We start from the raw sequence: 14,153 nt of genomic DNA on the forward strand, positions 1-14,153 counted from the left end.
GCACAGAGCATGGTGTTTAGATCCCACGTGGTGCCACCTGACTTGCTGTGAGGGAGTCCCTGCCTTAGGGTGCAGCCCTGCACACAGCCGGTTGTGTTCCTGCTGTCAGTGTCAGTGAGGAGGAGGAGGAGGAGAGAGGAGCAGCCTCCTGCTCCCCTGGTGAGTTGTGCTGGAAGGAAAACAGGTTTTCCTGGCATAGCTTTGCCACTGGGAAGTGGGGACGGACAAGCATGCCTGTAGCCTAGCAAGGACCGCAGTGAGGAGTCCTGCCTTCCCTGTGATGGGCATGAAGAGCACGCTGTTTTGTCACTACCCTGAAGTCTCATGCTGGGAAGGAGCAGGCTGGTTTGCAATTCCCTGCTGACAGCTCTCAATGGGGAGCAGCTCCATTGCTCAGTGTCTTGCAGCTCTTTTAAATGTGGGCACAGCCAGCTGGTCGTGATACCTTAGTCAGCAGGGACACCAGGGAGCCCAGATCCTTTCACCATTAGTGCCAAAGCATGTCTGCTGAACATGTTGAGGCTCTGCAGGAAAGCAAGTGTCTGCTCTTTAGTAGCGAGGATGTTAGAGGTCAGAGAAAGTAAAGGGTCTGCTGCAGGCATAAAGGCATGATTGAGACCTAGGTGGAGAGATCTGGGGCAGAGGGAAGGAGGTCCCTCTGGAATCAAGGAAAGCTGGTAAGTTTAATTATAATTACAATAGACATTACAATAAAAACAGAATCAACAAAACAACAGCAATAATAATAATATAAACAGTAATAATAAAAGTACTAATATAGCAGTAGCATAGTAATGGTAATCATCATCATCATCATCATAGCTACTATTATCAGTTGACTTCAAGGGGAAAGAGATTAGACTAAGAGCCTAGGTCAAGGGTCCATTAAAGTTGATGGATACATCTATACTAGAAAACTAAATAATGCCAAAGAACAAGCCTTGGCACTGACATTTGATCACTTCTATTGTTAAACTATCAGTCCATCACAAACTGTGGTCCAGGGCCAACGGCAAAGTCCAGGACAAATGGTCTGGGAGCTAATACAGTCAGAGAATACTCTCACTTGGCAGTCTGGATGAGGCCACCCTGAAATGGTGGGTGAGAGAATTTAATTCTGTGGACACAGACCGATCCATATCAATTGGCCTTGGTGCCAGAGAACAGTTCCTGGCATATTTAATTTTCTAACAAACATAGACAATGAAACCAATTGAACAGTTGTCTGGGTATGTCTGCAATGCTGGTGTTATGGCGTCAGTATGTCCTTGGAAGGGGAAGGAGATTCAGAAGAAGTTGTAGAATAAATAATATGCCAAAATGCATCATGGTCAAGCCAAAGACTTGGGTGGGTTTTTGGAGGGGGTTTTTGTGTTGTTTTTGTTGTTGTTGTTGTTGTTTGGTTTTTCATTTTGTTTTTTTTCTTGAAAAGATGGTGATTGCTGGTGAAGACGGGCTACAAGAAAGAAGATGCTGTAGTGAAGACAGGAGATAGGCAAGCTGAGGACTTGTGTGAGGCAAAGTAGGTACAGATTCACTGGAAGGGCTGTGAGGAATTTTGCGTCTTTGGGTAAGAAGTACGTTCTCATGTCATGTGGTGATGAAGTTAACCAGACACCAGGTACCTGTGCCCCCTCAGCTGCACTGTTAGGGCTTTGTCTCCCCCTGCAGATTTTATCATTAAGTAATAGAGACAGGGAAAGAGAGATGGGACCATGCAGAAGACCATGAGCCTGAAGTAATTACCACTTTAAGCAAAAAAGCTCTCCTAAGGATGACAGTTATTTCCACCAATGGCCATCTTTTCCCATATTATAGAAAGAAGTCAAAGCTAGAGGAAATAAACTCCAGTGGAAAGCAGGCTGCAGATTTCCTTGAGAACAGAGAAACAATAAATATATAATGCTCAGACCTCCTTGTGAGGACTGAACAGGACCCATGGTGTCAGACATCACTGATGTCTCCCTTCCTTCACATAGGATGAGTCAATAAGGCCAAAATTAAAAAACCTAAGCACCTAAATGCACATTCTAGCTAGCATCAGCAGGGAGCTTTGCATGAAGCCGTGCGTCCACTGCCTTTAAGGTGGATGTGTGATGGCAGAGAGCTAACAAGAGATCTAGCAGTGTGAAGAAGTAGCAAGGGGGCCTAGATTGATGGTGACCTGGGTAAGAAACAAGTAACTGAATTGCCTTTGTGGCCAAGGCTGAGCAAGAGAATTATGCCTCTTTATCTAATCATTGTCAGGGTTTCCTTTCATAAAGCAAAGATGCTTTAGTTAGAAGCTGGATATTTTACAGCTGTTGAAAGCATCAGGTAAGATGGTTAGACTGAACAAGTTCTGAAGAAGAGGTTCAGTGCATACTGTCCTGGAGTATGTATTCATTAAAATACCCAGTCTTTTTCACCAGCTTCTGAAATTAAGCTTTTTGGGGCACTACCACCATCAGATTCCCATTTCTCCATTGGCTAGAGACTGTTCAAGCTCCAAATGGCTCTCAATCTAGCTTTCAGGACTTTTTTTTCCCCATTTTACAAATCAGGCATAGTCACAGAGCATGAACACAGCCATCCAGGAACACAGAGACATGTCTTCCCAGTAAGGGCAGTCTTTCCCCTGAGCTCAGACAACCTTCACTTTTTAGTCCCAGTGGCACCAAAAGCTGAAGGCAAGCAGCTGCCTGGTGGATGCAGCTGGAAGAGTCCAGATTCCTGCAGTCTGGAGTGATAAGACACCTTATCACTGTTTACAGAAAAAAGAAAAATAGGGAGACCGGAGGAACTTAATGGATCCACTCAAGGGTGAGGTGGGATCAGCAAGAGCCTTTAGAAGGAGAGGGACAGAGCAGATGTATCAGATAGGAGAGAAACATCCTCCAGATTCATTAGTGACTGCCATTAATTGCTGCAGATGTGTTGAAACACCCCTACTTACAAAGCCACCTGCTAGCAGCAAGGACCTAAGCCAGGCCTCCTCCGTAACACACTCCCAAAGTTTACTGTCGGAGAAATGTCTTTTATTAAATGTAAACAGCATCCCGCCGGGGGTCAGAGCTTTGCTGCTGCTGCATATCCCAAGGTAATACCACTTTAAGCTTCACATAAACTCTTAAACAGTTTCTATCCTAAAACCAGACCGTAGGTGGTACAGTTTTTTACGATATGTTATAATAGTGCAATAAATCTGTTAGCTTAAAATCGAATCTCCGTGGCCTTTTAGAGAAATCATCATTAAATGCAAGGCCCTGTTAATGATGCCATCCCAGTGAAATTGTTTAATCTGCTAGGGGGGTGGAAGGTCACCAAATGAATTTTTTATAATACATCAACTTGACACGCAATAGGGAAAACTGTAATAGATAAAAGCAAAGGAAAAGGGCACTGTCTTCTTCTGATAGGTCAATAGCAGCCAAGAGAGTCACTCATCCACTTTTCCTTCACTACCGTGCTCCTTTTCCATTTAATATGGACACCCAATTAATACCTCAGCACCATAGACAACCTCATTTTAGGTGAATTATAGCAATTTCTTCCCCCTTCTCTGAAATGAAAGTGATCACAATACATCATAGCATTGTGCGAATTAACGTTAATTGATTCGAGTTACCAAGCATTGATGGGCCACTTCTATAATCTGGTCCTTATTGGGAGCTGGAAGGGATGGAGGGAAGATTAGATTGCATCCTCCGTTGCTTTGACGACGGCGGTCACCTGATGGCTTGTTAGACAGTTGTACGCTTCTATTGCCGGCCCCAGTGGGGTCGTCAGTAAACTGGAGTGATGTCCAAACATCATTACACGCTGCTCCGATATTAAAGCAAAGGGATTAGCACCTTATTGCAAGCAACCTGGATTTGTCATTGTGCTGTCGTTATCCAATTTCCAGATGATAATGTGGCTGTGGCCTGCGGGCATGAGGTCCTACAGCCAAACCAAGGTGTGTGCGTGTGTGTATATATATATATATATATATATGTATATATATATGTATATATACACATATACATATATATATACACACACACATCCCCACAAAGACCCAGCACCCCAAGCCATTTAACCTTTTGCTTGCCGGATTCCTGCTGACAAAGCATGTGAAAGAATTTTTCTCCCTTTCATATCCAACATGCAGCCCCGGTCAGGAGTGTGGTGCGACAGCAGAACAGCTGACCTGCGAGCCGTCACGGCCATCACTCACTCGAATGTCATGCCAGACAAGCTCTGCTGATAGAGGTGACACTGCTCACATGTTAAATAAAGCAGAGTGAAGAAAGGATCAGTCCCTCAGAGACATGGCTGGCAGCTCCTCTCTGCTGTGTGCATGTGTCATGTAAATCATCACTTTTACTGTGGGTTCCATTAATTGTTAAGGGGGAAAATGGATCCATATGTGATATAAACAAGGCAGGTTTTGTTTGATGGTACTGGGACCAGATCTCTTTCCAGTGCCTGAGAAAGGTGATGAGGAAACTCCTGGCTCCCCTGCATGTGTCTGAACAGCCATAACTTCTGAGCAACACTGAGGAACAGGGAAAAGCTCCTCTTGAGTTAAGCCTCTTCGTTCGTAACTGAGATTTAGTATCACAAACCCTTTGATTTCAAAGACCCACACTGGCATGGGAAATATATGGCAGTATATACCTCCTTAGAGAGGGATAGAGACCTGCAAAGTCCCACACTCCTTTTCCTGACTCTCTTCTACCTCTCCATCTTCCTCCTCCTCTGCTTCCTCCTGCTGTCCTCTCACCTTTCCTACCTCCTGCTCCCTTCCCACAGAGGAAACACTCGGGTTTTGGAAGCCCACTGTCAGAGCAAGCAGTGATTTCCACCACGGTTATACTGCGGGTAGGACTTCCAGTTGCCTGAATCTTGTAATTCATGGGTGTCACCTTTGAGTAATTGCCCTGGTTTCAGCTGGGATGGAGTTCACTATCTTCTTGGGAGCTAGTACAGTGCTGTGTTTTGGCTTTGATGTGAGAACAATGTTGATAACACAGTGATGTTTTTAGCTGCTGCTGGGTAATTTTTCACTAAGTCAAGGACTTTTCAGTTCCTCGGGCCTTGTCAGTGCAAAGGCTGGGGGGGCACAGGGAATGGGGAGGGGATGCAGCCAGGGCAGCTGACCCGCACTAGCCGAAGTGGTATTCCATACCATGGGGCGTCGTGCCTGGTATAGACACCCGGGGGCTGGCTGGGGCGGGCAGGGTGTTGCTCAGGGACTGGCTGGGCATCGGCCGGTGCGGGGTGAGCAGTTGCGTTGTGCACCCATGTTCCTTTCTTCCTTTCCCTCTGGATGTTGTTCTTTCCCTTCCCCTTTTCATTAGAACTGTTACTATCACAGCTGTTATTATTGTTCTTTCATTCTTATTCTATTTCAATTATTAAATTGTTCTTATCTCCATGAGTTTTACTTCCACCTCTCCTGCCCATCCCTCTGGGTGAGTGGGGAGTGAGCGAGTGGCTGCGTGGTGCTTCATTACCAGCCCGGGTTAAACCAGGACAGTAATACAGACTAATTTTTAGATAGTTTTACCATGCATAATAAATACTAACATAAATTTAGGTTCAAAGTAAGGCTTAGACTGGAAACATAGCTTGGAGGATTGGTGACTGGTGGTAGACATCTTAACCGTGACACTGCCGAAAGGGTTCCTGTCCATTCAAGCAGTGGTGAAAAACTATCCTCTGATTTGCAGTGGGAATATGAGCTCCATGGCTGTTGTATAGAAGGGTATTTTGGAGATTTGTTTGAAAAGTTGCAAAGGAAATACTGGCTTCACACAAGGTTCATATATAAAGGGGCAGGCTACTTTGACTGGTTTTGTTTTTTCCCTCCTCAAAAACAGACATTCAGTCTTATGAACAGACATCACTGTCATTAGCAGTAACCTATATTGTGGCACTATGTTCAACCTGCAGGAGTAATTCGTATACCTGCTCTGCAAGGTATACTTTGTGCTTATTTGAAACAGTCCCTGAATGAAAAGTGTTTCTGCTTAAGCTGCAATTTAATTCCTCTACCAACCATGGAGAGGGGCCACAAGATATGTCCTCAGTTTCCCCTTTCTGAAGAAAAATGCCAAAATAGCAGACCTGGAGCTAAACATCTACATAGTCAAAGACCTTATGTAACATCGCTGGTATGACTGTGCCTTCCTGACACCACACCACAAAGCTACTGACAGTTCAGTTTTGATGCCCAATTTCATTTCCTGAATTTTCTGCCAAAAATGCCACCAGAAGCAAAAAATTAGCAGAAGCATTTGTAATAAAAAATCTTCACCTCTGGGACCCAGAATGTCTTCATGCAAACTCTTTTCACATACAAGCCTCTATTGCCACCATCTCCATTGCAGGAAGATGTGTCTGAGTCTGAGTTCACGATGACCTCTTGCTGACAGATCCCACAATGACTCAGTTTCCCAATTTGAAAAGACTTGTGAATTGAGAACAAAATAGTGAAATTCACCCTGATTCCTAAAGTGCAATATGATCACAGTTTTCTGTGACATGACACTGTTTATACATGTATTAGCCTCCACTTGATTCTCATGAAGTTTCTTATCCCATTGCTCCTATAAATAGCCAATTACAGAATTCTACTTCTCTGACTAGAAGCCTTCTGGATTATTTATGTGTACTTTTCCACAATTTTACTAGACTGTTAAGTGAGATGTTGGACAAAAATGGGCTTCAACTATTCCCAAACTAATAATAAAAAAGAAAAAAAAATAGAATATAGCTTTGGCCACATGAGAAAAAAAAAAATAATAATCAGGAAAATAGGGTAACGTTGAATGGGAAATGGTGTTCCAGTTCTGTTGCAAGGTTCTTCCCTTTTATTCTCTGAGGATAAACCTTCTTCTATCTTTAAATGCAAATTCACCTCTTAATACTTGATTCCGTTTTGTTCCTGTATTGTCATTGTCCATTAGTGTCTAGAACTTCCTCTCTGGTATTTACTCTCCCAACCTATTTTCACAAATAGGATGGTATCTCCCCTCAGCCTTGTTTTGACAAGTTAAACAAACCAAACTCTTTACTAAATTATTCTATATATCTATGATTCTATTTCTTACATCTTTTATGGTATCTTTTATGATGATATTACACTCCAGTTCCATGATCATCTTAAATGTCCTTCCTTGTATCTACTTGCACTGAGTTTGTCTTGTTCATATATCAACAGAGTGCCACATGCTATGCAAGCATATGCCCTCTATAGCGTCCCTATGAACATCTGACTTACAATTATGTAAGCTTAATTTTAAGGAGATTTTAAGCTTACAGTTTAAGGTCCCGAGTATCACCTTTTCTACATCTTCGCTTCAGGGCTTGTGTGGTAGATAAAACCTTCGTAGAGCCTGAAGTGCTGCAATAGCTGCAGCATCGAGGTCAGGATTTTTAGCGTTCTGCCTTTGCCTACCCGCTGGAGAAGCTGGATCCCTGCACAGGAAAAAAGTCATCATCTCCCATTTTTTAGAACTCTGTGCAATTCCATACAGCAGCCTGCCTGAAACCTGCACGAAGGTTACCAAACCCAAGCATTTTGGAGTTAGGATGAGTCAGAATTAATCTAGTTTGGCCCTGTAACCCTGCTTGCATGTGTATATGCCACGTGACATAGTGGATTAGTTGTACTTTCACATTTAGTTCTCTGCATGGGTTTTGCTGTCTGAATGAGCAGCTCTTTAATGATTTGCTTCACTTTTTTTGCTTGCTATGAGTCTCAAACACTGTTATTGCCTGCACTCACACTGGTTTTCACACACTGCCCCAAACCTTGTTTTTAATAAAGAAAGATTAATGTCTGCAAATTTAAGTTTGTGGCAGGTTAAAGGTCCATCAAGAAGGAGCAAAGTGCCCTGCTTTAGTGTGGGGATATGGACTAAGTGGCTTCTGGATGACTGTCTTTATATTTCTGATTTTGTATAGATACCCACACAAACACACACACCTTCCTTCTTGTGCTCTCGTTCTTTCGCTTTTATATTCATATTGATATTAGACAAACTTTGCAAAACAGAGATTTCTGTCTGTAAATACCTTGCAGTATATATTAATACACAGACATTCACAGGAAAATACACATTCACAGGAAAATAAAACTACCTGATAACCATCTCCCTGATTCTCCAGCTGTGCAAGACTATAGCAGTCACAGCAATCACAGCAGTCACAGCAATCACCTCTGTCTTTCCTTGACAAGCCAATGAGCCATGCTGCAAGTGACCCTAACAAAGGAGTTAAATTAAAATCATGTAAAATATCATTTTAAATCATAACAGATAAGTCTTCTTTTTTTTTTTTTTTTTTTTAGGGCTTGACAACGTGATATACAGACTTTATTGCCTTGCTAGCCAACCACACAAGTTCCTCAGGCTCCCTTCAGCTTCACTGTCCTGGGCTGCAAAGATGAACACCCAGTCTCTGCTCATCAAAGATCTTTTTATTGTTGTCTTGATGCAAAAGAAGCCACTAGTCTGAAACCACAAGGCCCAGCAGGAGTGCAGGTTCTGTGTATATCTGACAGCCCGACTGTTTTTTGCACTACTCAGGGGCGAAAATATTTCTGTTTTCCTTCCACAGAAAAAATACACAGGAATATTTAACTTGATCTGTAACCCCAGACCCATTCTCTTTACCTGTGCCAGCATGTACTGCCTAAAGAGAGACAGATAGACAGTGGGGTTACATGTCCCAACAGGAAAACCCTGATTTCATTTTGCCTGTTATCTGTGGCCTTATTGCATCAGAAATGTCAGCCATGAGTAATTCCAGAAAAGCTATGACTGATGGGCAGCAATAAATATCACTGCAGAGGAGCCCAGGCACTAAGGGTGGGTGAGCTCTGAGCTGGTTGGTGGTCTGGTGATGTTGGTATTCTTTTCAATACACATCCCAGGTCTTTCCCTGCTGAGACAGTGAATCTATGGCTTTAAGCTAGCATTGTTCTTTTCCTTACAATAAAGCAGCCTCCTTCCTAAGGACCTCTCCTGGTTCTTGCTGCTTCAACAGGTTTCACAGGGCATGTACAGATGGGAAGGCAAACCTCAGCTGGGAGAGCAGTCCCCAGTGTGGAGAAGATGCTATTTGCACCTGAAAAAAAGGCAGCCACAAGGTTCCATCCCTGGCAGAGAGACGAGGGTGGTTCTCTCCTTTAGGTGATCCCTGCTTTCCCCACTCCATGATGTAACACCAATACATTGAAGAACCTATAGGTATTGAATAGGGTTCTGGCAAAATCTTTACCTTGTTCCTTTCCCACAGGGTAGCTATTGTCGCTCCTTTTGTTCTGATCATCAATAACAGACACCCTTGAATGAGGGGTCTTGTACCTGTCACACTCTGCAAGCTATGGCATGTCTTGGGATGGCACAGAGAGAGGATACCATTTCCTATCACAGGCTGTAAAACTTCCCACAACACTTTTTTTCTGTCCCATTTTGCAGTGTCCGGCATCGTAACACAAATACCCACCCTGACCGTAGTGATGTTAGTTCTGCTGATAAAAAAATTCGCTCTGAAGAGAGTTTGGTCCTGATCTTGCAACTAATAATTTCCCACTGTGCTTAATACTACACCACTTCAACATCCCCTCCTCCCCCCCCCCGCCCCGCTACCCCCCCCCACCCCGGACCAACAAACCAAAACCAAACAACAAAATCGAAGATTCCTATGGTCACAGACCAGTGCCCTTAGTATGCGTGCTTCACTACCATAAGCCACACAGTGCCTAGTGGAAAAGTTAAGCATGTGAATAGTAGTTTGCATCACCAGCAGCCAACAGACATCAGGATGGTACGGAGGTCAGTGCTAAATGTTCAGGATATGGTATTAATTAGAGAAAGCAAGTCTTAGACAAATCCAATTTCTTTTTTGTATAGATGGAATATGCTTATACTTGGGTAAGGCTCAGTAGTGCACAACATCAAAAAATAACATTATGCAATATCAAGAGAGTACACACTAAGGTTGCCAAACATCAAATCCCATGTCCCCTATTAAAAACAGATGGGATATTACCTTTTTCATATTTCCCATATGCTTTTAATACAGATTCGGGATCTGAGGCTGAAATACACTGCTGTCTGCTCCCTTCCCAGCCCGGCTCCTCACAGCCTTCTCTGCAGATAAGGGCTGCCATCTGGGCCGTGCAAATAGCGGCTGCAAGAGGCTGAAAAGAGCAAGATGGGACAGAGGAAGGAGGGACAGAAAGAGCTGTTTGTTGCTGTGGAGCAGTAGAAAAATTATGGCCTTTGAAAAGTGAGTCTTGGTACAGAATATTAATAAAAAAATGAGTATACACAAATTTGACCAAGAAATAGGTAACTGAGGAGCTCAAAAGGTAACTCCCACTGGGAAATCATTATAAAGGAGCATCCTGTGTTCTGTGAAAATCAGCTGCAGGCCTGATGCTATATCTGCATCGAGAAACAAATATAAATCCAGTGCTGACAGAATGCAAGGAAGGATCGGTCAGCTGATAAATTATGGAAGGAAAAGTCAAACATGGGCACCTAGACCATGTGTTATGTAGGATCTGGGCAAATAAACAGAGTGGATTGGGTCCTGGAAAGTTAGAACTGAAAAGGAATTACAGAATATCATGAGCAAACAGATGACGGAGCTCACCTATTTCTGTGGAAAAATGGGCTAATGGGATCATTGAATTCTTCCAGTAGAAAATGGGATTTAATGCTACCTTTGCATATGGCATTGGTATCATAGACTCAGAGAACAGCAGAATACCAGCTTGGAAGGGACCTCAAGGATCATCTGGTCCAACCTTTCTTGGCAAAAGCACGGTCTAGGCAAGGTGGCCCAGCAGCCTGTTCAGCTTCCAGCTGAATCTTAAAGGTATCCAGTGGGTAATACACCCTAAAGAAAAACTGTTGGCTTTTCAGACATGCACATTTCAAAAAGGATTTAGAAAACAGAGACAGAGAAGGAAACAAACACTCACCAGAACTCAAACCTTTCAATTTATTAAAAAGCAGACAGCTAAGTGATTTGATTACTCTGGAGGTATCTGGAGAAGGAAGAAGAATCAATGCCCAGAAACTCACTGACGTAACAGTGAAGGAAAGAACACGAAACTCTCATGGGAAGCTGAAGAGAGAGGCTGACAAGAGAAAGTGGCCAAGTACTTGTGACAGCAAAAACAAAGATAGCATCCAATGTCTAGGCACACATTCAGGTAGTATTGGATGTGTCTGGTATCTTCAAGACCAGATGGTTTTCTAGAATTTTAGCCAAAAAGAAAGGTCAATGCTGAGGTATCAAAGTGAAGAGCAGTGGCTTGTATCATGCAGGAGACTGAAGAATAAGATTAAATGGTCTTTTCTGGCCTTAAATTTTAAAAGTATATGAATCAAGGCTTAGACCTACACGTTAGTTAAGGCAACAACCCATCGTTAATAATGCATCTCTGGTGCTACATCAATTTATAAACATTCATAGACTTAATTGTTTAAAATTTAAGATCTGTCATAGTCTGAACTTCTTTAGAAACATTGACTTTACCCAGTACCTGACAGTTTCAAGGCAGACTTCCAGGAACTGTGTTCCTGGTTTAAAGCATCATGGACATCTCTGCACTACAGATTCATGAGCACCAACAGATTCATACTCTCGAGTCCAGCTTGTACTTGGGCATAGCTCTGCCAGGGAAACTTGTTTCAGCATAGTTAGTCATATTTCAGTCAATGGAGAACTTGCTCCCTAGCTTAATAGGTAGATCAAGTGATCAAATATCACTGCACTTAAATCAGTATCTGCTGATACTGCGTTTGATACTTACCTATTGTTAGCTTCTGCTGGAAAGAGTAAGGCAGACTGAGTCACCATCAAGGTATCAATAGGCAAGCCAAGGCCTTTCTGGAGGTCTCCAGTCTGATGAGTGTTGATAATCGTTCTGGCCAAAGTCTTTAAGATGTCATTTGTTGACTCATTTCTTGGATGGCCTGGTGGGTCACCAAATTCAATGATCAGCACTCTTGATGGACCAGCTGCATCAGATGGCTGCAGAGCTCGGGTGCTCACTGGTCCTCTCCCCGTTTTCTCTGAGCCATACCTGCTGTGAAAGGCTGTGCAAAATGCCATGTTAGGGCAGTGATATTTCTTTTTGCTAGCATTGGCCGAAATCACTTTCAACATGCTTTCACCTCCCAGCACATGATACACTGCTCTGACTTGGTCATGACCAATCCTCAAGAAATCAGCTAATCGACGTATTATACGTGCCTCAACCTCTTCCCCAACAGCCTCAGTTACAGTGAAAGCTACAAGAAGGGAAAGGTCAGCAACTATTTCAACAGGTTCCTTCTCATGGAGCATAACATAGAGAAGATTGTCCTCAAAGCTAAAGTAATTGGTTCCTGCCCCTTTGTTCGTTGAAAAAGAAGATGGGGTTGGAGAGACATATTTCCCTTGAATGAAAACACGAAGGCTGAGTGGTTCATTGTAAAATATAGCTAGGGGAAGTCTGGTTGCATTTCGGCCACTGAGGAGGTAGAGTCTGAAAGTCAGAGGGGCTACGTCTGGGAAGCAAACTGTAGTGAGTTTGGTGGATGGCAACACAGAAAAGAAAGTAGAACGATGCTCTTCAGGATTACACAGTGTGTGTGGAGTCACATCACTGAAGGTGTCCATAAAGCTGTCAGTCATTACTACCACTGGAAACAGCCTCTGGCTGCTCATACCGGGGTCCAAGTTTTCTAGGATGACAAGTGCATGATCTGCCTGTTTGCAGAAGTAGCCTTGTACTGAGGGCTTGAAGATGCACATGCTGTCATCTCTGTAAATTCCTAGAAAAGAACAGAAGGACATAGGGGGAAAAAAAAAAGTAAATTAATTGTTTCAGACATCATCTCAGGATTTTGTAGTATGGCTGGTTATTTTCCCATTCAGTGCTCCAAGTCATTTTTGCTGGTACTAAAATTTTACATTCTTAAGAAAAGCCTGGACACTAAGGGATACTAAAGAAGTAGAAACCGCAACTACCTCAGCATGTCCTTGAGCTGAAAATTAGCCGAAGACTGCTAATAATGAAAGAGAAACATCACATACACTTACCTTATTCTTTCTAGATATCAAATTATGGTCACTGTTGAAAGAGCAGGCTCTCTAGATGGACCTTTGGTCTGACCCAGCACTATGTCCCTATGTCCTTGTGTCTTCTACATTTCTCTGGTCCTAAGCCTGAAGCAGGGTAACAAATCAGGGCATGACTGCAGGTCTTTGGAAAGGTAATTTAACTCTACTCAAAGGCATCTCATCCCACTCACAGGGATTGTATTGCAAACAAGTAAAAGGGAAAGGACCAGAACATCATTAATCTACTCCTGTGGTCAACCATCTGACTGACTTTCAGACCTAGAAGAAAGCACCAGATTCAGACACCTACAAATAACTGGGACCCTTACATGTGCTTCAGGTGTCCCATTGCAGTCAGTGGAGATCTGGAGTTTAAATTTTTTGCCCACAGTCAGGCATCTAGTATCACATGGGATGCCCTGAGTTATCTTATACATGTGACAGGATATAAGAAGACCTGTGTCCCTCAAGGGTGCAGCTGGAGGTCTGGTGGGACACCCCACAGCACCTGAAATTACACTAGATGCACATTTATGGTTAACGGAAACACCTTGAATTCCTCAGCCATCCATACAGACAAAGCAGTTTAGAAAGTGACAAAGTTCACCCTAAAATACTCCTGTTTTTTCAGCTGGATCATCCTTGAACTTTAATGACCAGAGGTAGGATCCTGTGACTTAAACACAAGTACATAATGTCACCTGGAGTTCTTTGGGTACCTACATCATCTATAGATATGGCACATAATCCACAGGAGTGCAAAAGTCACTGTAGATAACACTTGAATTATTCCTTCACTGAATATAACAGGAGCTAAGACACTTCCATGTATGTCAGGATTTGCCACCAAATCCCATCCCAAGTGTTTGTGGAGACAAGTCAAGAGCATCCTGTTACAGACGCTCTACACTGAAGAGATGCAATCCATACAGTCTTCTGAGTTAGGGTACGCTCCATCTGACCAAATATAGGTCTCTGCTTTAAGACGAGAGAAATTGTGCCCCAGGCTGTAATGATGAGATCATTACTGATTTTATATAAAGAGAGAATAAAAG

At 43.0% G+C, this 14,153-nt stretch overlaps 1 protein-coding gene across 3 annotated transcripts in view; it reads right to left on the reverse strand.

Moving 5' to 3' along the window:
* PKHD1 (PKHD1 ciliary IPT domain containing fibrocystin/polyductin) overlaps nt 1–14,153 on the reverse strand; it is a 278,509-nt gene that overhangs the window by 18,309 nt on the left and 246,047 nt on the right. For all 3 annotated transcript variants that reach the window (XM_037391751.1, XM_037391752.1, XM_037391750.1), the window contains one exon: nt 11,804–12,809. In XM_037391751.1, coding sequence (XP_037247648.1) covers nt 11,804–12,809 — 1,006 coding nt within the window. The remainder of the gene's footprint in view (nt 1–11,803; nt 12,810–14,153) is intronic.

This window comes from Falco rusticolus, chromosome 6, assembly GCF_015220075.1.
Source record: "Falco rusticolus isolate bFalRus1 chromosome 6, bFalRus1.pri, whole genome shotgun sequence".
In the NCBI taxonomy this organism is placed as follows: Eukaryota; Metazoa; Chordata; class Aves; order Falconiformes; family Falconidae; genus Falco; species Falco rusticolus.